The sequence below is a fragment of the Hypoxylon fragiforme genome (genome assembly GCF_022984875.1).
Source record: "Hypoxylon fragiforme strain CBS 206.31 chromosome Unknown GGS25scaffold_3, whole genome shotgun sequence".
Taxonomy (NCBI): Eukaryota; Fungi; Ascomycota; class Sordariomycetes; order Xylariales; family Hypoxylaceae; genus Hypoxylon; species Hypoxylon fragiforme.
In genome coordinates, this window is record NW_026054758.1 from 2,527,081 (window position 1) to 2,547,500 (window position 20,420).

At 48.2% G+C, this 20,420-nt stretch overlaps 9 protein-coding genes across 9 annotated transcripts; 4 read left to right on the top strand and 5 right to left on the bottom strand.

Moving 5' to 3' along the window:
• Positions 1-280: 280 nt before the first annotated feature.
• GGS25DRAFT_513485 (ATP-dependent rRNA helicase spb4) lies at positions 281-2,256 on the bottom strand (the record flags this gene model as incomplete). The annotated part of the gene is made up of 2 exons (XM_049262883.1): positions 281-2,017; positions 2,080-2,256. The coding sequence occupies 2 exons, from the start codon at positions 2,254-2,256 to the stop codon at positions 281-283; spliced, it is 1,914 nt and encodes a 637-aa protein (XP_049119113.1).
• Positions 2,257-2,353: 97 nt separating this feature from the next.
• GGS25DRAFT_482372 (amidohydrolase 2) lies at positions 2,354-3,753 on the bottom strand. Its single transcript, XM_049260270.1, has one exon. The coding sequence runs from the start codon at positions 3,536-3,538 to the stop codon at positions 2,543-2,545; it is 996 nt and encodes a 331-aa protein (XP_049119114.1). The 5' UTR covers positions 3,539-3,753; the 3' UTR covers positions 2,354-2,542.
• GGS25DRAFT_482373 (AAA-domain-containing protein) lies at positions 3,754-7,041 on the bottom strand. The gene is made up of 3 exons (XM_049260271.1): positions 5,194-7,041; positions 4,447-5,121; positions 3,754-4,393 (listed from the first exon to the last, which is right to left on the bottom strand). The coding sequence occupies exons 1-3, from the start codon at positions 6,658-6,660 to the stop codon at positions 4,058-4,060; spliced, it is 2,478 nt and encodes an 825-aa protein (XP_049119115.1). The 5' UTR covers positions 6,661-7,041; the 3' UTR covers positions 3,754-4,057.
• A 423-nt stretch (positions 7,042-7,464) lies between these two features.
• On the bottom strand, positions 7,465-9,319 carry GGS25DRAFT_191886 (uncharacterized protein). Its single transcript, XM_049256715.1, has 5 exons — positions 8,780-9,319; positions 8,509-8,722; positions 8,196-8,442; positions 8,060-8,129; positions 7,465-8,008 (listed from the first exon to the last, which is right to left on the bottom strand). The coding sequence occupies exons 1-5, from the start codon at positions 9,104-9,106 to the stop codon at positions 7,556-7,558; spliced, it is 1,311 nt and encodes a 436-aa protein (XP_049119116.1). The 5' UTR covers positions 9,107-9,319; the 3' UTR covers positions 7,465-7,555.
• Positions 9,320-9,721: 402 nt separating this feature from the next.
• On the top strand, positions 9,722-10,882 carry GGS25DRAFT_191985 (NUDIX hydrolase domain-like protein). Its single transcript, XM_049256716.1, has one exon. The coding sequence runs from the start codon at positions 9,818-9,820 to the stop codon at positions 10,442-10,444; it is 627 nt and encodes a 208-aa protein (XP_049119117.1). The 5' UTR covers positions 9,722-9,817; the 3' UTR covers positions 10,445-10,882.
• Positions 10,883-11,195: 313 nt separating this feature from the next.
• Positions 11,196-12,862, top strand: GGS25DRAFT_513487 (phosphoglycerate mutase-like protein; the record flags this gene model as incomplete). Its single annotated transcript, XM_049262884.1, has 3 exons — positions 11,196-11,480; positions 11,537-12,478; positions 12,581-12,862. The coding sequence occupies 3 exons, from the start codon at positions 11,196-11,198 to the stop codon at positions 12,860-12,862; spliced, it is 1,509 nt and encodes a 502-aa protein (XP_049119118.1).
• A 55-nt stretch (positions 12,863-12,917) lies between these two features.
• GGS25DRAFT_519652 (protein prenylyltransferase) lies at positions 12,918-14,224 on the bottom strand (the record flags this gene model as incomplete). The annotated part of the gene is made up of 2 exons (XM_049263749.1): positions 12,918-14,147; positions 14,216-14,224. The coding sequence occupies 2 exons, from the start codon at positions 14,222-14,224 to the stop codon at positions 12,918-12,920; spliced, it is 1,239 nt and encodes a 412-aa protein (XP_049119119.1).
• A 779-nt stretch (positions 14,225-15,003) lies between these two features.
• GGS25DRAFT_513488 (WD40 repeat-like protein) lies at positions 15,004-17,110 on the top strand (the record flags this gene model as incomplete). Its single annotated transcript, XM_049262885.1, has 6 exons — positions 15,004-15,574; positions 15,657-15,699; positions 15,757-16,147; positions 16,205-16,462; positions 16,514-16,843; positions 16,925-17,110. The coding sequence occupies 6 exons, from the start codon at positions 15,004-15,006 to the stop codon at positions 17,108-17,110; spliced, it is 1,779 nt and encodes a 592-aa protein (XP_049119120.1).
• Positions 17,111-18,728: 1,618 nt separating this feature from the next.
• Positions 18,729-19,785, top strand: GGS25DRAFT_192157 (autophagy-related protein 8). Its single transcript, XM_049256718.1, has 4 exons — positions 18,729-18,835; positions 18,902-19,010; positions 19,328-19,545; positions 19,619-19,785. Exons 2-4 carry the CDS (start codon positions 18,921-18,923, stop codon positions 19,668-19,670), a joined length of 360 nt encoding a protein of 119 aa, XP_049119121.1. The 5' UTR covers positions 18,729-18,835; positions 18,902-18,920; the 3' UTR covers positions 19,671-19,785.
• The last annotated feature ends 635 nt before the right edge of the window (positions 19,786-20,420 follow it).

Below are 20,420 nucleotides of genomic sequence, written 5' to 3' on the forward strand. Positions count from 1 at the left end.
TGTTTCATACCCACCAAAACTTTTCGTCGCTCAGGTAAGTAGTATATTATTTGATTGTTGTCTAATGCAGTACCTAGGTATTGATTGTTTGCTGTGTTAGCTATCGGCTTTGGCATCGTAAAGTGACTGTAGGCTCTCATTACGTACGTACGTAAGTAAACAGCAACACATACATACATACATACATACATACCATCGCTGGCCCCCCCAATTCTAAGCACCGGAAACGGGTATCTACTTACTGTACATCTAACCAAACCCCTTAAACCCCACGTCCTTCTCAATCCTTCCCTTTAGCCGCCTCAGCAGCAACAGCAGCAGCAGCAAACTTTTCCAAATTCTTCCTCCTCACCTCGGCAAGCAAGCGCTCTAGATCCATCTCCTTCACCTTGTCCTCCTCGTTCAACCCCTGTTTCCTCTCGGCCTCGCGCTTCCTTTTCTTCTTGTCGCGGCGGGCGGCGCGCACGTCCTCCTTGTCGTGCTTGTCGCTCCAGGCCTCGGTGTTGCGCTTGCGCTTGGCCTCGCGGTCCTCGCCTTCCCTGCCGCGCTCCGCGCGGGCGCTCTCCTGCTGGTACTCGCGCAGCGCGACGAGGCGCTGCTTCTCGCGGTCCTTCTTCGCGTACGCGTACGCGTCCCAGTCTAGCTCCACGCCCAGGAACTTGTCCCCGCCGAACTTCTTCAGCTCGGGCATCTTGGGCAGGCGGAGAAGACCCCAGGCGTGGCCGAGGTCGGTCCAGTCCAGGTCCGAGACGCGGAAGATGGAGCTGGCGGTGTGCTTGCTGTAACTGCGAACCCAGCTGACAAATGCCTTTTGGGCCTTGTCGTGCAGGGCGCGGTCGGTTTTGACGGTATCGCGAATGCGCGCGGCAGCATCGGTCGCATCGACATCACTGACTGCAACCTCTGGGTGGGTGAGCGGGGTAATAGGTGTTTTGCGAACGTCCAGAAATGGAATGTAGTCTTCCTCCGTAGGTTGAAGGAAAATGACACTGAGACCTCTTCGGCCGGCACGACCCGCCCGGCCGCAACGATGCAAAAAGGACTTGGGGTCTGATGGTGGGTCGATCTGTACTACGAGATCCACCTGCGGGAAATCCAACCCTCTTGCTGCTACGTCCGTAGTAAGTAGGACGGAGGGTTGTGCCGAGTTAAGGAATTTGGTAAAATTCTTCTCCCTGACTTTGGCATCATATTTTCCATGCAATGGGACCAAGTCATAACCTTCCGGAACGAGAACGGGAAGAATGTGGGCAAAGTAATCGACGGCGGCGCAAGTAGAAAGGAAAATGATACTCTTTTGTGGCCTCGGGTCCATTCTTTCGAGAAGCTGCGCGAGACTCGGTAACTTGTAGCTGGCAGGAGTGGTTAGATAGCTCATTTGCAGACTCGCTGGTGTCCTTCTTTCTTCTATAATTCCACCAGTCTTCAAGCTCTTCACCTTGACCACAATTTTTACTGGATTCCTCAATCCCACTCTGATAATCTCGCCGACGGCTTCGCTAACACTGGCGCTGAAGAGTCCGGTTCTCCTCTGTTTTGGTAGGCGCAAAAGGATTTTCTGTAAGTCTGGCTTGAAACCCAAATCCAGAAGTCTGTCCGCCTCGTCTAAAATCAAGACCTCGAACGATGATTGTGGACAGTGCACATGTCGCGAAGAGAGGATTTCGACTAGCCGTCCGGGTGTGGATACAAGAACGTTTGGTGACATGCGTAGGAAGAAGCTAAGATCCTGAGCAGGAGTTGTCGTGCTACCGCCGGAGAGGAGCTGCGGGACGATGACGGGTCCGGTGGTCTCGGGTCGCTTCTCGTCGCCGTCTAGGTAGGGAAGTAACTCTGCAGAGGTTGGGTGAAATGCGATTAAAGAATTAAGTGCGCCAAAAATCTGACCGGCTAGTTCTTTCGTCGGAGCGACAACGATGGCGGCTACATGGTGTCGTTTGGTGGGCTCTTCTAGTCGCAGGATCTTGTGAATAAGAGGGAGAAGAAAAGCAAGGGTCTTTCCGCTTCCTGTTACGGCCTTTAAAATTAATCAGTACTAGGTATGGAGTAACTAGGTATGTAAGATAAATTCCTACATACCTCCACGACAACATCTTTATTTCCACCTCCGAATAATGGCCATACGCTGGCTTGAACGGGAGTAGATCGGGCAAAGCCCATACTCGAGACAGCATCAAGGATCCATTCGGCCAATGGTGGTGTCAAGGCATCCCAGGCTCGGGGGTCCTTCTTGGTAGTCTTCGTCTCTGGCGCCATTGTCGTGTTTGGCGCATGTAGTGTTTGAATGATGAAGCGCAATACTTTAGTACCGAATTTCAAAATGTTCTTGAGAAAAGCCAAAAAAGTTGTCTTATCGGTTATATTTTATTTTATCTTATCATCTTATCAGGATCCACTACTTTATTTAGTGGGTATGGTGGGATGTTAAGAGTTACTCTAGGTACATAGGTACATAGGTACCTAGTACATAATCATTCAATTCATCACCACTGGGCACTCTGGACCACGACTCCTATTCGTATCTGTATCGCTCAAATTGAAGCTATGCAAACTTCTTAAGCTCAAAGTCCAGCTTAAAAAGCTTCCTCGCATTCCCGTACGCAAACATGTCCAGCTCCTCCCTCGACAACGAGCTACTCTCCGCCAGCTCCTCCAGGTACCTCCAGCCCTCCGCGTTCTTGCTGAACGGCGTGTCGACGCTGTACATCACGCGGTCCTTCCTCGTCACCTTCAGTAGCATCTCCAGCGTCCTCACGCTGAAGACCCCGCTCGAGGTCACCCAGATGTTCTTGTCCCAGACCTCGCCGAAGCCGCGGAGCTTGTTCTTCTCTCGCAGCACGTTGGCAGACTGCACCCTGTCCAGCATGATGGGGAGCAGCTCGCCCATGTGTCCGACGATGATCTTGAGGCTGGGGAAGCGGTCGAACAGCCCTGCCGCGTAGAGCTTCAGGATGTGCAGCCCCACGTTCTCGTGCCAGCCCCAGGAGAACGACGACAGCGCTTGTGCGGCCAGAGGCGAGTAGTTGCCCCCAAATCGCTGTTGTATCACGTTGCCCGGCGCTGGCGACGGGTGGATGTAGATAGGTACGTCGAGACGCTCAGCCATCTCAAAGACGGGCCAGAACCTCTCATCATCGTAGTGCGTCATGTCGCTTAGATGATTGTTAATCAAAGCGCCGAAAAACCCCAGCTCGTTGACCGCACGTTCCAGTTCCGCGGCCGCCTCCTCTGGATGTACCATCGGCAGGTCCGCCAAGCCGCCAAGCCGGGTAGGATACTTTTTGATCGCCTCGGCCATTTCGTCGTTCGCGCTCCGGCACCCGCCCGGGTGGTGGTTGGAAGTGCCCGGCACGTGCGACAGGAACTGGAAAGAGACGTGGCCTTCGTCCAGATCCGCGATGCGGCCCTCCGAACAGTCTTCCAGGGCTTGCTTTACCCCCGGTATCATTTTTTGCATCTCATCGTGGAACTTGTCGCCCCCCCGGAGGGACGGAAACGACACGTGCTCTTCGACGGTGATTGAGAATGACGGAGGCATTTTTTAAGTGTTTAGATAGTGCGAAGTCGTGGCGTAGTAAATAGAAACGTTAGGTAGATATATATAAATATTATTGAATCTTTATATCCACGGAATTGAGTCTCCGTCTTTCAATCCCTTATGCCGTGTCGCCCGTTTGGCCCGCTCACGTCAGTAGATTAGGACGGAGATAAAGGAGATCCAGGCTGTTACTTCCTAGTCTCTTGTCGATGTTACCAACGGTGTTACTTCATACTTATGCATCAGTACGCAATCCCCTCGTCATCACACAGCAGTTTGTCTCACTTATTTTACCCACCGCCTCGGGTCGGACGTCAGGACGTATACAAAATCCGAGAAATACATAGTCCCTCCTGCTAACATAAGATGCTCGTAACACGTAACCCTCATCACTGAAACGATATGCATCACAATCACTGCATACTCGTAAATCATACGTGCTAGGTCTCAGGTAGCCACCAGAAATTATACTCTGGTCATCTATATTCTAGCATAAGCAAATCTAGGCCGTATGTACAATCAGTACTCCTGTGGGTTTCGCGCGGCCATGATGGCGCTGATATCCTCCGCCAGACTAGTTGGTAGCGGATCTCTTACAGACGCCGTTTCTAGCGCCGAGAATATTGCCTTGACACCTATGCCAACATCCTGGGTTCCTGTGATACTCTGTAGCTCGTTAAGAGCTTCATTGATATCAGTCTGTCCATTGAACTTTCCTGAAGCCGCCAAAATGGACTGAAGCTCGCGGTGGTTCTTGACAGCAGGCACGGCAATCTCTCTATCCCAAGCGAATACGCCGTGCTGATCGAGCATAGACCGCTGACTTGTTGTAGCAATGATAAGAAGCCTACGATTCTACACGCCATGTGTTAGTAATGATAGTAATAATCGGGTGCAAAATTGCATACCTTGGGTGGTCGAGTCTCGAGCACAGCGCCCAAGTACTGTACGACGGCGTTAGAGTATCTCATTCCAATAGGGTTCCAATCAATGATCTTCTCAACGCTGTCAAGAATCACAATGGATAGAGCGGATTTGTAAGCATCGGAGAACGCGCGTCGTAGAAATTCGAGCTTAGCACCTTCGGTGGTACCCACGTCGATAGGTCTGATGAGTTTCACAAAAGGAAACTCGGATTTCAGTCCAATCTCAGCCGCCAAAGCAGTCTTTCCAGCTCCGTGGGGACCGTGAACTAAGACAGAAAATAGGGGTGACTTTTCCGAAGTGCGAACTGCTTGAACGAAGCTGAGACCCGTAGAAAGAATTGATTGAATATGTGGGCTGAAATCCGTGATCCCATATGGTGCTGCGTTATTCAACTCTTCCTCAGAAATACCAAAGGCCGGCTTGACGTCTTCGAGTGCTCTCATGAAATCGGCTCGCGTCAGCATAACATCTTGAGGGTTACCGCTAACGCCAGTGACATCTCCGAGCTTCGTGTGTCGGGTAAAAGCATAGGATAGAGCCGCTTTTACAAGACCGGCAATCTCTGCACCTGAATAGTTTTTGGTCAAATGCGCCAGTTCATCCAAGCTAACATCGTCACCAAGCTTGTTGATGGCCCGGATTTTGGAGGTGTGGATCTATAACAAGTCAATCACTGTTAAAGCTAAGGGGTTGTGTAGGGTCAGAGGAAGCATGTAATGTATACTCACGTTTAGGATTTGTATGCGGCCGTGTTCGTCGGGCAAGGAAATCTCCACGTGCACTTCAAGACGTCCTGGTCGTAATAATGCGTCGTCAATCATGTCCTTCCGGTTGGTCATGCCAATAAGCAAGATGTTGTTGAGTTGATCCACTCCGTCAAGCTTAGATAGAAGCTGGTTGACTACACTGTCACCCACACCTGTACCCCCTGATCCGCTGCCTCTCTGCTTGCAGACAGCATCCAGCTCGTCAAAAATAATGATGTGTAAGCCACTCTCTTCTCCCTTCTCCTTATATTCCTTCTCCGCGTCCGCAAACATTTTTCTGACGTTCTCCTCTGACTGACCAACATACTTGTTCAAAATTTCCGGACCGTTGATAATCTTGGGTTCCCTGGCATTCAGCATCTTGCCGATTTGTCTAGCAATCAACGTTTTGCCTGTTCCCGGAGGACCGTAAAGAAGGACACCCTTGACGTGGGATATTCCCATCTGCTCTACTAAGCCTGGAGGGAAAACTCGAGATGCAAAGGCACGTCGGAAAATGGTGCTAAATTCGTCATCTAAGCCTCCAATGCCCATGTCGGCAAACTTGAAATCCGGTCGAAGGATAGCATTAGTAGCAGGTCGTTTCGTTGAACCTTTTAGCTTGATGGGGGATTTGGCGTCTTTGAAAAAGTTAATCTCGGATGTGTTGGCGACCAGTAGACCTCGGGCATCCGGCCTCGAAGACGCTTCCGTAGCATGATCCTTCTCGCTTCCAAGGAGCTCGAGCAACTGAACTGTCTTGACGATAAACATCAACGGTATCCCCTTATAATCCATCAATAGTCTTTGGCCCGGCGCAAAGATTTGACCCTGGAACATCTTGATGAAATAGTCTGCGAGCTCATCTTGATCATATGGGACGTCGGTTATCTTGCGCGAGGATGCGAATCCAGCTTCAATGTCCATCGCGCTCAGGGGGACCTTCTCGCCAAATCGTTCACCCACCACAACGTCTGTCATGCTAATACCACACCATGTTCGCTGAGGATCGGACAGGCTGATACATCCAGGTGGAATATACTCGGTCGGGCGGGCGGTTACGACAAATTTTCCATTCAAGAGTATGTGTACGTCCCTTCCCTGTGGATCAGGAGGAAAATCTTGGGGGGAAACGGCGCAAAGGTTGCTGAAGATGTATTGTTGTGCTAAATCACCCTTATCCAATTTTGCCAATCGAAGTTGGACCGCTCGACCCGGAGGAGCACTCGGTCGGGTGTTTCTTTGTTGGGGCGGCATGTTGCTTCCTCCATAACCTGGCGATGGCGCACCGTAGGCACCTCTCGGATCATATTCGGGAGGGCCGTTATAATCCCGGGGTGGTGGTGGTCGGTTCTGAGGGACTTGGCTGTAGCCACCTTGTTCTTGACCCTGGCGGGCGGGCAGACCAGAACGGGGGCCTCTGCCAAAGAGGTTGTTTCGTAAATCCATAACTCCAGGACTCTATTCAAAGAATTCTATAAAGAATTCTATGGTGAAATTCAGATCAGAGTATTTTATTAGGATGTGAATTCGGTCAGTACCTATGTAGGTACGTAATAGGTAAGTAATAGGTAAGTAAAGAACAGATTGCGTCAGCGAAGCCCACCTAAACGACGTGAATTCACAGCTAGGTTTTCTATAGGTGTCAAGTGTCGAGTGTGGCGTGTGGAAAGTCGGAATTCCAGATTCTACGACATGTTTCTTTGTTATAGTGTTTAGGGGCCAATTTCAAGTTGTAAAGTGCAGCTTTCGTAAAAGTAGCTGTCGTGGTAGGGCTGTGACTTTGAAATATGAAGTAAAGAGAATAAGTAGGTAGAGAGGGTAAAGAGCTGAAGTCGGTGCCACTTGATCGGTTACGTCGCAATGCCTGTTTCAAACCTAGATCCACTCAATTTAGCACTAAGATGGTTAGTACGTCGTAGCTTTCCGTCTTTACGCTAGAGTGGCGGGGTGTATTTCGCTACCTTTTATTGGCTAAAAAGGGTAACCATATGTACCTAGTTAGAGGTGAAAGAAAGGGGCGTCAACTTTGAAGGCATCGTCGTGTTTTATGGAATGTCAATAGTTATCCTATTCACCGTGATAATACAATGTGATATAAATCATATATGCTGAATTCTGCATCTGTTCTTGGTATTACCTCGCTGAGAATCTAACTGTCCCTAATCATAACTGCAATATATTCAATGATACCTAACTGACTATATATGTACCTATAGGTTAGGTAAGTAGTAATTATGTACTGGTAAGGCTCAAACATTCCCTCATTTACCCCATATTTGGTAGTGGCATCATCCATAGCTATGAGACATCACCTTCATGGTCTACAGCATTATTGTTGTCTTTATATTCCTGTCATCTGGATATCACCTTCGTGGTCTATGCCATCATTGTCGTCGTCGTCGTATTCATCGTCGGCAGCTTCATCTATTAGGGAATCATCCTCATCCTCGGCTCGCTCTTCTGTTTCGGCATTGAATGCTAATGCGTGCATTCTGTCGCGAACAGCCTTGCGTGATTCCCTGGGGTCATCAAGAGGGGGTTCTTTCTCTATCTTGGCACGGGCATACATGGCTACTTCTACGAGGTTGGGCTGTTTGTTCACGTCAAATGCTAGGCAATAGAAAACCGTGGCCAAAAGATCGGGATCTACAGCTCGGGATGTAAGCTCGTCAAATGACAATGCCAACGGGGTAGCTCCCCAAGTATCAAAGGTATCCCACCTTACAGTGACAGTGTGCTTGGTTGGATAAGTTATGGGATCGTATGGGTTTTGTAATATACACATCTGCATAACCTGGAAAGGGTGTCAGTGATTTGCGCCTTGGGATACTGAATTATGACTTACCATTGCAATGTCAGCGAGATTGAGTCGGGAGCCATCACGGCCCTGAGGGCCCCCGTCACCCCAGAAATCGCTATAGTAAAGTATTAGTAACGTGTCACTGAACAGAGCTCAAGGCGTAACGGTTTATGGTACTTACTCATCAGGTGAAATTTCTTCAGCTTGGCCAAAGTCTATCAGTTGCAGCAAAGGCGTTACATTGTGCTCGGGGTCATTCAGATCGGGGTTCCAATCTGGTATCATAAGATTTTCGCCACGGAGACTATTATGGGCCAGTAGGCCGGGAGGTATTTGCTTCAAGGTTTCCAAAGAAGTTCTTTCTAGGGCTATTGGCTTGTTGTCTATCTCAGCATTGAAAAAGGCCATCTCAACACAAGCTCTAAGTACTGTGATGACACCTCGCAGTTAGTTTTGAGAGAAAAGGAGACAAAATGGCAAGGAGTTTGACTTACAACACAGGAAGATTCCCCAGAGGATACGGTTGGGTAATGGTTCACCCCCATACATAATTCTATGCTTTAATACCATGAGGTTTAGGCTCACGTCCCCGGCATGCTCCATATAAATCCAATCCTGTATTTGGTGTTCCATAATTCTACCAGTGAGCGGATCAACGTCGGGGGATAGATTCAGTATCTGTATGATATGAGGACAACTACGAAGTTTCTATCATCAAAATGTCAATGCCAAACACTAGCTGTTAGATAGAAGAGGCACACTTACCTTGAGCCACGCCTTTTCATTACTTAGTAACTCTCCTGCGTCCGGTTCGTCGTAGCTGTAGTCGTCGTCGTCGTCGTCGTAGCCCTCGTAGTCCTCGTAGTCGCCGTCGTAATAGTAAGACGTGCCTCTATTGCCTCTTCCAGCATTGACATCTTGTACACAAAACTTGAGGGCCACCTCGGAGCCGTCAAAATATTGAAAGAGATGTATTTGGCCGGTAGGATTACCTGCCATCATCCTCTTCCATTTCCAATGAAAATCCCCCTCAAAGAATTTTTTGACCCATTCCTTAGTAATGACTGGTCCATTTTCGCTAAATATCGCCATAATTACGACTCTATCGGACCAATAGGCCAGAAAGTTTTGCCATCCATATCACGACACCTTGCGTATGCCTTTATGCGAGCAGTCTGACAAAGATGGACAACCCATTGTCACCGAGAAGGCATTTCAAACATACTCGAATACAATACCTCTTGTTAAACAATGTGCCTTGGTTTAGGGCATTTGTCAAGGAGAAATGGACGTAAAACTAGATGCGAACCTTCAGAACGCCCTGTTTCAGAGAAGCTATCAAATCAAAGAGTACGAAGGAAATAGAAGAGCTAGCAGCATGAACCGGTTCTTTTTCGACTTACTCCTAGTCATGAAGCATTGGGTTGATTAAAAAAAAAGGGGGGTGTATGTCTCGGTAGGTTGTACCTTTCAAGGGTCGAAGTACCGATACGGCGCCGATTATACGTCGATGTTGTATGTTTAGTTCTAGTTTGACTGCAATGACGTAATTTGGCGTTAGCAACCCGAAATGGAACAAACACAATTAAACTCACCAAATCCTTGATCATCCCGACTTGCCACACCTTACCTTACCTAGGTAGTAGGTAGTTACCTTGCAATACTATTTTACATTCCATCATTCCGAGTTTCCAGGTGATTTTCAATTTTGCGACAAACGTCAAACTTACCTACCCTTTGTGACATTCTCCCCCACTTCATTGCACCACCACCACCACCAAACCCCCATCCACCCCTCCAAAAATGGCGCCCGCCAAAACTCAGGAACCAGTCATCACCAAAATATCAGAGCTGCCCGTCTCCGAGGCTCGCTGGGTGACTCTCAAGCGCGTGGAGTACACCGACCAGGTAGGGCAGGCGCGGACGTGGGAGGTGGCGACGCGGAAGACACGGGGCAAGGCCGGCGTCGACGCCGTCGCCATGGGCAACATCCTGCTGCACCCGTCGCGGCCGGCCTCGACCTTGCTCGTCATCCAGTACCGCCCCCCCTTGGACGCCTACACCATCGAGTGGCCCGCGGGTCTCGTCGACGCCGACGAGACGGCCGAGCAGGCCGCCGTGCGCGAGTTCAAGGAGGAGACGGGCTACGACTGTCGCGTGCTGAGCATCAGCCCCGTCCAGTCCGCCGACCCGGGAATGAGCGACGCCAACATGCAGCTCGTCATGGTGGAGGTGCAGCTGCAGGAAGGGGATGAGGAACCGGAGCAACGACTAGAGGACGGCGAGCACATCGAGCGCGTTGTCGTTCCGCTTAGTGAACTATATGATCGCTTGCTGGAGTACTCTAAAGCCGAGCGCACTGTCGTGGCTGCAAAGTTATTTCACTTTGCTGCCGGTATGCAATTCGCGCAGACACAGAAATACTTTTAGTGCTGCTTTTAGCACTGCCTAGTCTGAAAGGGGGATTTCTATTAAAAGTCATTGCCTTTCAGTGCTGCCTGGCTTGAAAGCCACTGCCACTGCCACCGTCGCTGTCAAACTTGGCGCTTAGGTATGGAGCTCTCAGCTTACCCAGTGCTAGGTTCTTAGTAGGCATCTAAATTACCAACATAAGATCGCCGGGCGGGATAGCCCAGGCATCTACAGGTACATACCTTAGTTGCATAGCTACTACTATACACTACATAGTATGCAGCTGGTGGAGCTAATCGAAAGTTGCATGATGCATCGATCTACCCTACTATTTTTAACCAGTTAGCAAAGACTTTGGGAAAACGTGCCAAGCCAAGCCATACTGTACCACACCGTAATCCACATTCAATATTGTGTCCTCCATGCCATTGTTAGTTCATTAATACCAATACCTACCAACATAACAGGCAGCAAAGAAGAGACAAGGTTAGGATCCATTCTGATATACCTATTACACAGTACCTACCAGGTTACCTAGTAGGTACCTGTGTTGGTTGCACTAGTATTCTTGATGATCCCCATCACGTGGGGATAGGAGGAACTTCGTTCGGTCGATGTCTAGTTGCAGGCCATTCATTTATATATGACTATGCCAGTCCAGAAACGACAAGCCCCGAGTCATGTTTCGATTTTAGTTTTTGTAGGTTATGTATTTGCAGGACTGCTCTGTTCTGCCATCCTCGTTCAAGCCTTGCCGTTTACTGTCATCATGGGGTCATGGCCAATCAGAGTGTGGTCCACGATGGTACTGTCGTCCGTTATACCGACGGCGTTTAGTCAGGAGGTTGATTTAGGATGGTATCCTCCGAGGAACACGTCTATCAACAACTTGGATGATGTCCTCGCCGGTGAAGGGGTCTACGGCTTCATATTTAATACCTCGGAGACTTCCGATGCCGAGTACGGGACGTATAACTGGTGTAACATGCCTCACGTTCGAAAGACAGAATATATCAAGCCGCCAGCCGAGTACGAACTCAAATATGTTGAAGTGGTTGGTCTCATCCCCTTACCAAGTGATTCAGATACGTTTTGGCTAAGATCTGCTAGATTCAAAGACATCACAAGCGAACACCGTATGAAAGCAACGCTTTCCCAGTAGAGTCTTATCGCTGGGATTGTGACGATCAAGGCCTTTATTATTATGGGCGTGCTTTCGATAGCGACAAGCAGCCCGTGGAAGGTTACTGGAAAGGTTACATATCGCCAGTTAACCCTTATACCCCCTCTGGTTGGATCGGAAGTTGCCAATTTCCTCAAATAACCTCTGCCGGACTTGAAGACTCCTGGACTCATGGTCGAGATATTTACGGCGTATACCATGATCTACTTGGGTTCCTTCCCGGAAAAGACGAGGATTGGCGATCTCAGGTGTTGTATCGCGTTACACATAATGTAATTACAAGCCAAGTGGCTGGCATGTTGATCAACGGGATGTGGGGGACGACTGAATCCGTACCATTGATGATCCAAGGAGACGAAATCGACAGTCTCGAACCGCAGTATACTTGTGACGTGGGCAGTGATCTATTCGATACCATCAAGTCGTCCTCCACCGCCGCTTGGAAAGCCCATCTGGACGCTGCGTCGGACTTGTTCAACACCTTGGATGATATATCTGGGGTACCTCCGAGTGATTCCGGCTTCCATGCAAGTTTCGACCATTATTTCGATAACCTTTCCGCACGACAGTGTCACGCAAAGCCGTTGCCATGCAAATTAGAAAATAGCGTGAATTCCACCACGTGTGTCGACCAGTCTTTAGCTGACGCAGTATATCGTATGGGGCAATGGGAATATTCGCAAATATACCGCGACGCCCCTACTTCACTTGCTGCCTCTTCTACCACCTACGGCGTATGGATCGCTGAGCTGAGCCAACATCTGCGAGATGTGGTAGCCGATAAAGGGGGTCCCATCTACTTTCACAACTTTGCGCACGACGGTTCCGTGAGTCGAGTCTTGGGTATATTGCAAATCGATACTATGGTGGTAAGTAGACCTAACTCCTGTCCTACTAGAAGGTCTCCCCTATCGAGGAGAGCACGCCCTGAGTTCCTCGAATTATTGGTAAAATACTAACACAAGCTGCAGTGGCCAGGGATGGGAAGTGAGGTGGTATTCGAAATATATCGGCGAACTGGAAATGAGACGGCATTGTCAAGCCCAGGGAGTGACAAAGGACGAACAAAGAGAGCAAATCAGGGCTATTTCGTAAGGGTATTGTTTGGCGGCAAGCCCCTGAAATCCTCGAATCCTAGCCTTGGTTTGTTAGATATGGTGCCGGTTGAAACCTTGCTGACGTACTTTGATGGTCTAGTTGGGATGAATGCTAGTTTAGTCGTAGGCAAATGTAACGGGACAATATCTGTCTAGAGTAAAATAGAGGAGTCTCTTTTAACACGCTGTTTTCAGTCGCAAGTCATGCTGCTCAATGCTGATTCGATCCTAATTGCTTCTCTATATCGTTCCATCTGCCCGCTCTCATCGGATCTAGTGCTCGGACTTTTGCCAACCATTGCTTGGGATCTTCGACGTCAAGCTCTTCACCTTCATTCTGTCCGAGGTGCTTTAGCGCTATGGTATATTCGAGCAAGGCCTCATAAATCCATTTTGTATCCGCGTAATCTTCTAGGAGATCCTTAATGTTATCAATTTCACCCCTCACATAAGCAATTCTATCCGAGGTAGTCAGAGCTGGTGCGATGGTAGACTTTTCGCTGGGTTGGACAATTTGCGACATCATGTATTGATGATAATACCAAAGACTCTGATCGTCTGGGCCAACGTTGAGCGCGTCTTGAATCAAGCCAAGTTCCTCGTCGAGAAAAGCCTTTCTTGCGGCGTCGTCGGCACCACGCTCTTCTAACAAACGTAAAAGTAGCTGACTTCGACTATGCCAAGCCGAGAAGTTGGATAAGTCGCCACGAATCATCTTAGTGGTGTAGGCAAATTCGTCCTCAACCATGCTCCGGCCCCCTAGCAAAGGATTTTCGAGTGCTGCTACCACATATCTTCTATAGCCCCAGGCATGAAAGTTACGGCGATCCTTGGCTAGCATCTTGGATGCCAACCCTAGCTCGGTCTCCCATATAGAACGAGCAGCTTTGGGGGGTAGTCGTGTGTTGGCTTGCTCGAGAAGCCACTTACGATACTTCCAAATCCAATAACACTTGGGAAACTCGACGAGAAGGGGAATAGTGAAGGAGAGCTCATTCTGAATGGTATCAATATGGGCTTCGACGTTGTCCTCGACGTTGCCCTCGACACTGTCAACTGTAATACCATTCTTCCCAGCTATCTGGGAGTCTTGGGACTGCGGGATCGTATCCAATGATGTAGGAGAGGACGAGTCGGAACAAGGATTCGTAATGCATTGTGGAGAAGTACTCAGCGACTCCTTCGAGGGCGAGGACCCATGCGAGGGTGCGGAGGATAATCCATAAATTAGACAACGACGACGGACGTTCCATATGGTATAGTATTCGGGGTTTAGACGAAGAAGCTTAGAGGTGAGTTGGAAGAGATTGTCGTCGTATTTTTGAGCGTCAGCCTGGAGACGAATAGATGCTTCCAGCTCACGATACTTGTTTATTTTATCAGTGTCTTGCCGGCGATGCTCTTCGGTTCGGGCGATTCGACTGGTGCGAGGTGCGCCGTGCTATTCTCATTGTCTATTAGTGACTATAATTTAAAGATGGGATGATAGTTGGGTGATATCTAGCATACACTATCCATATCGAAACTCCTTCTTCTTTTCCCTTCCCTTCCCTTCTCTTCTTGTCTCTTGGTAAAAATTAGAATTTGTTGGGTACCTATTATTTCCTCTTTTCTCCTTGAAAGTTAAAAGGTCCCGATATTCAATTAATGATAACTAAATAGTTAAATGGCAAGACGAATGAGGGACAATGCTCTATAATTGAATAAAAGAAGATATATGCACTAAACGAGTATTATATTCCTAAACCTTTCGGACTCATTTTCGTCACATTTTCTTTTCATCCTTCTTTTCATCCTTCTTCTTCATCCCAAGTAGAAGAAACCTTCACGATCTTACTTTTCATAAATCAACAAAGGAAGTTTAAAAATGGGTTGTTCGAAGGTTAAATGTTCAGTAACTACACCTTTCAGAGACCTCAAACCAATACTAAAACCAATATATCCCTTCCTGCCTACCTAAACATGAACAACTACCTACATATAGTAGTATGTACGCAGCTGCTACGCTGTAGCCATGGATTGTTATGACTTCCGTACTCTGGAAAGTCCAAATAATGGTTTGAAGTTTGCCGTATACCTTCCCCTGATCCTCTTGTGCCTTCCCCTTTCCGACTTTCCACTATGGAGGAACGTTGTTAGATCCCCAGTGAGCACCTGTTCTCCTAATCCGCGACGTAATTCATAGAATACCTAGGTATATACATCCATCCTATTAGTTCCTATCCTCTTCTCCCCTTTTCTACCTAAATAATGGCATCTTGAATAGCTTTTTCATTCTTTCTTTCTGCTTATTCAACATGCCTATCGCGTCACCCGACCGATTTGTGCCTCTTCGCGTACCCCTTCAAGATCGCTTCCGCGCTACCAAACAAGTTCACGAGCTATCACCATCTGAGCGACTGCATCGTACTGACGAAGCTTCATCCGATGTCTTTTGCTTCACGCCAAAACGCTCTAACCCCGTATCTCCTCGCCAGGCTTCTCGGTCTGATGGCCATGAGCGTCGTCTCGGCACCGTCATAGGCCTAACTAGCTCAGATCGGCAGGTCAGCAATGGCGCCGTCTGGTCTGTGGGTGGTTTAGCCCCTGGAGGCATTGACGACGGACGCGGCCGACGGGTGAGCTCCGGCACGAATGCTCGCCTTTACACCACTTCATTCTCCAGCATTCGGCCCAAGTCTGAGGAGGAGCAAGAGAAACATGAAGGCCGACTCGCTCATGCGTTGAAGATTAACCGCGTCCAACGGATCTTGGACTTTGATGGATTTTCTACATTCCCCCGTTGCAAGCCTAAACAGAGACCGTCATTGCGGGAAACAAAAACCATTTGGACCGGAAGCGAATGGAGTAATGACTGTCACGTAACGAGTAGGTGGATTCATTGGATCTTTATGGATCTTTACAGCCTACTCAGCCTACCCAGGTACTCAGACTAACAGCACGAAAACAGAGATTCGGAAAGAAGAGCGGTCTTTGCCCAATGCTCCGTTCAAGTGCGTGTAGGTCTCTAAAGCAAGCCAGCTTCATGCTAACCAAACAAAAACTACTAGAGTTTTAGATGCTCCCGGCCTTCGAGATGATTTCTACTGCTCGATTATGGCTTATTCTCGCAGTTCCAACACATTAGCCGTGGGCTTGGGTAACCTGCTGTATGGGTGGTCTGAATCTTCGGGCGTGACCCTTTTAAATGCTGGGCTCAAGGATGGATCGTGGCTAACGTCGGTAGCATTCTCATCTGATCAAGGCGGTAAATCTATACTGGCATTCGGACGTTCGAGTGGTCTGCTTTCTTTGGTATCGCTATTCGACAGTCTACTGCCTCGCTTCGAAGCGTATCATCCCGCACCGATTGCTTGTCTGGCCTGGCGTCCGGTGACTACTCCTCGGCCTTCCCGCAACCATTTTAACCCCAATGTCGTAGTAAAAACGGAAGACCTGTTGGTAGGCGATGATATTAGTGATGTCTACTACTATTCTGTCGAGTGGCCCGAATCTTAGGAAGTGGCTCGGGAAAATTGGCGCGGCTCCATGACTCTTCTCGTTCGCATCAAGGTACATTCTCAGCAGATATGCGGTTTGGCGTGGTCTCCCAGTGGTGAAGATTTCGCTACAGGTGGCAATGACAATCTATGCTGTCTCTTCAATTACGACACTGTCATCGACATGGAGTCAAGTCCGACAACCGCTTTAGGTGTTCCAGGCTATTCAGCTTTCAACTCCCCTTGCAGTGAAGAAGGGCCAATTCTATCATATGCCGTGAACCCAGGGGACTTCGCCTAGAACTCATTTCCCGAATTTGGGTCCGAGTCTCCTAATCCACTGGCTGCTATGAAATGTCTCCAACTCGGTTCCGAGAAACACCGGTGGCGTCACGGCGCAGCCGTCAAAGCCATCGCATTCTGTCCGTGGCGTCAGGGTTTGGTAGCCACTGGTGGAGGATCTAATGACAAATGCATTCACTTTTATCACACTACTTCGGGCGCCGCGCTTGCCACCATTTCCGTGGCTGCCCAGGTGACGTCTCTCATATGGAGTACCACTCGTCGGGAGATCGCCGCGACCTTTGGATACGCACAGCCTGATCATCCATACCGCATCGCCGTGTTCAGTTGGCCAGATTGCCGACAGGTCGCTGCCGTGCCGTAGGACGGCGAGCATCGTGCACTATATGCCATCGCCTACCCGGGAGGTCCGAGTGACACATACCGTACAAAAGAGAGACTGAAGAGCCGTACTGCTGAGGAAGGCTGCATTGTAGTGGCGAGTAGCGACGAGAGTGTCAAGTTTCACGAGGTATGGATGGCAGGCCGCAAGGCTACGACTTTTGGTAGCGGTGTTCTAGCGGGCAGTGATATCTTGGAGATGGGCGAGGGCATTGACAAGGAGGGTGACGTGATTCGCTGAGAAGGACAGAAGAAGTAACCATTCGAAGCATACTATGTAGTATTGTTCCAGAGTCGATTAAACCAGGCAGGTCATATGAAAATATGAAAGTAATAACATAAACCCGATGCTCTTGGGCCGAAATGGTGTTTATTTGCATTTGGCATTGCACAGGTTTGGCCAACTCAAGCTATGATACGAAGGCGATGTTTCGAAGCATGCGGTAACTGAGGCTATGCCGGTAACGGGATTTACCCTGTGGTGAGAACCCGCAGACTAGAATCAGAAGCCCCCTTCACAAGTACCTTACCTACTTACTGGGTGTCTCGAGTCTCGACTAGGAGCCAAAGCAGGCACTCACACAGTCACCTGAACCGCCTACTACGCCGATTAGCAGTCACAGCACCCTGGCTAACAACGAAGTGCTGCCTAGACATCTGACAAGCCATCTATATTGTACCAAGTGCAGGTAGGCAAGGTCAAATAATCAATCCGTAGGTGTAGGCAATAGTTAATATCTAGTAACTTCATGAATAACGGATAATCTCAATGTCTCTTGATTAGGGGTTGGAAAGATTGATTTCAGCTTCCTTGAAAGCCATTTCCCTCAGTTTGATCAGTAGTGGTCAAGTAAATAGGTAGGTAATCATAAAAGTGTAGCAGTACCTTGGAACTGGCTTAAAAGTACTGCATATGACTTCAATTATTATATTAATAATACAAGTTGTATGTATGTACATGAGCATTGAAGGGAAAAGAAGCGGGAAAAGGAGGCAAAGAAAGGAGTAAGCCAAAATGAGTTCGAAAGCCTTGACCACCAATTAGGTACCGACTATCTTTTTTAAAGTTTGCTCTTTATAAGACCGCTAATACGTTTTCAGTTCGGTCACGTTCCTCTAGTGTAGTCACTTGCCCGCCATTGAATACATACATGTATGTAGCGTACGTATTGTACCTAGTACTATGTACTAGGTACTAACTATGTATTGTACTGTAGAGAAACCAGCCCCGCCTTGGACCCGTCCCGCTCCTCCTCTCCTTCTCTTTTTCTACATGTTTAATGTATGTACTAAAACTATGTATGTGGTTGTGGTGCATGCGGAATGTAAGGAAGGTACTTTGACTTACATGTAGGCATAGTAGTGGTACATGTATCTGTACCTAGTACCTTGTAGTAACCTCAGTTACCTCACCGTAGGCTACCAACCTACGTATTTGTACCTACCTACTAAGTATTTCATACATACATCATATGTGAAGGCATTGATCGGTGACTGTATCGGTCAAGTCAGTCAGTCAAATCAAAAGTCACTTGAGTTCTTGGTCATCCATCAAAGAGTTCCATTTGATTCATTTGATAATCCTAATCCTACAGGTATATACATACATTGCTCTTATTTTATTTCAGTTCATTTCGCTCACCAGACACTACCTACATATGTACACTTTATTCATCTCTATTCTCGTACCTGGTACATTCACCCCCCCACCCCACGTAATAAACCCGCCTAAAGCACTTACCTAAAAATCACCTGGAAGCCTATGCCCTGCGCCCTGTGTCCTTCAACCTAAACCTCGACACCTTTCCAACCAAACCCAGCACTTCCTCCAGGTCTAAACCAAACCAAACCAAACCAAACCAAATCATCCTCCATCTCTACTACTACACCATCGTCATCTTTTCGTCTTCGTCTACTGTACTTTCAACCCTCTTCCATTTTTAAACAGAACTTGTCCTTATCATTCGTACGTTTCTTCTTCTTATTTACCTTTTCCAACTTGCTATCGTCAACCACTCAACCAACCAACAAGCAAACTAGTTACCGTGAAGATGCGATCCAAGTTCAAGGACGAGCATCCCTTCGAGAAGCGCAAGGCCGAGGCCGAGCGCATCCGACAGAAGTACGCCGACCGCATCCCGGTATGTCCTTACAATTTCTATCATTTTCATCGCCCACGCCATCTTCATTCATTTATCTGCTGTAGCTGCTATTTATGATCTATACATGATCGTTATCGTCATGGTCATTTTCATGTCTTTGTGTAGGAGTTATTAGCAGCTCTGTCAGATTAGCCATCGGCCATCATCATCACAACTCTTGTCACCGCTGTCGTCATCAGCATCAACATTCCCCTTTACCCCACGTTGTACCCATCTACCATCTCACCGCTTTATCCCTACTCTCCTGGTTCATTTCGTCATCAAGAACGCAAATGCTAATAGATTTGCTTCTATAGGTCATTTGCGAGAAGGTCGAGAAGTCGGATATCGCGACTATTGACAAGAAGAAGTACCTGGTGCCCGCCGATCTCACTGTAGGCCAGTTCGTCTACGTCATCCGAAAGCGCATCAAGTTGTCACCCGAGAAGGCCATCTTCATCTTCGTTGACGAGGTTCTGCCTCCCACTGCCGCTCTCATGAGCAGCATCTACGAGGAACACAAGGACGAAGATGGGTATGTTTGCTTATTTGCTTATCTTTCCTGACCTATGTAACCGTTGTCGCAAGCTAACAGGCTCTCTTCCTAGGTTCCTTTACATAACCTACTCGGGCGAGAACACATTCGGCGAGGCTATCTAAAGGTCCTCTTCCCCATGTTTCGAATATCTCTACCTCCCCCCCAACGGCGTTATGGTTTCATCTGGGCTGGACGACAACGATGTGTGTGTTTAATCGCGGCAATGAATTATGGATAGGGCAGGAATAGTCACGGCAGATAATTGATGGAGAGTAGCGTCTTTCCTTGTCGTCTCGTCTCGTCTCGTCACATCACAGTCCGTCCGTCCTGCAGGCGTAGGTGACGCGTTAGATGCGCTTTTGCCTTAATATCATCAATACAAGTGACCTCTTGTCTACTACTCTACCATGTCTTTGCCAAAGGGAAGCCTGGCGTGAAGCGGTATCTTGTGACATCCGTAGCTTCATTTATAGCATCATCTCGTTCTTCTATGACTTACACGTAATAGCTCCGCTGCTTATAAACACAGAGCGCAAAAGCCTAATTTCGGTGATGATGTCACCTCCCATCCCTTATCTCGAAGCTCTTCTCTAGGGATCCTAGTTCTTGACTACCTACCTACGCTTGTCATATTTTTTAAACAGAAAAAAAAGGGGGGGACCACGGATGTAACTCGAACACGACACCGTTGGCATGGCTTGGGGATATCGGACATGATGACTGATGGATTGTGGATACTGATGTCGGCCGTTTGTTTCTTCGGCTACACAGTAATAACTATGTACATACATACAAGCCTACAAGCCTACAAGGGTAGCAAAGTGTCGTTGATATATTATGTATACAATATGCACACATGCCTACCTCTATGT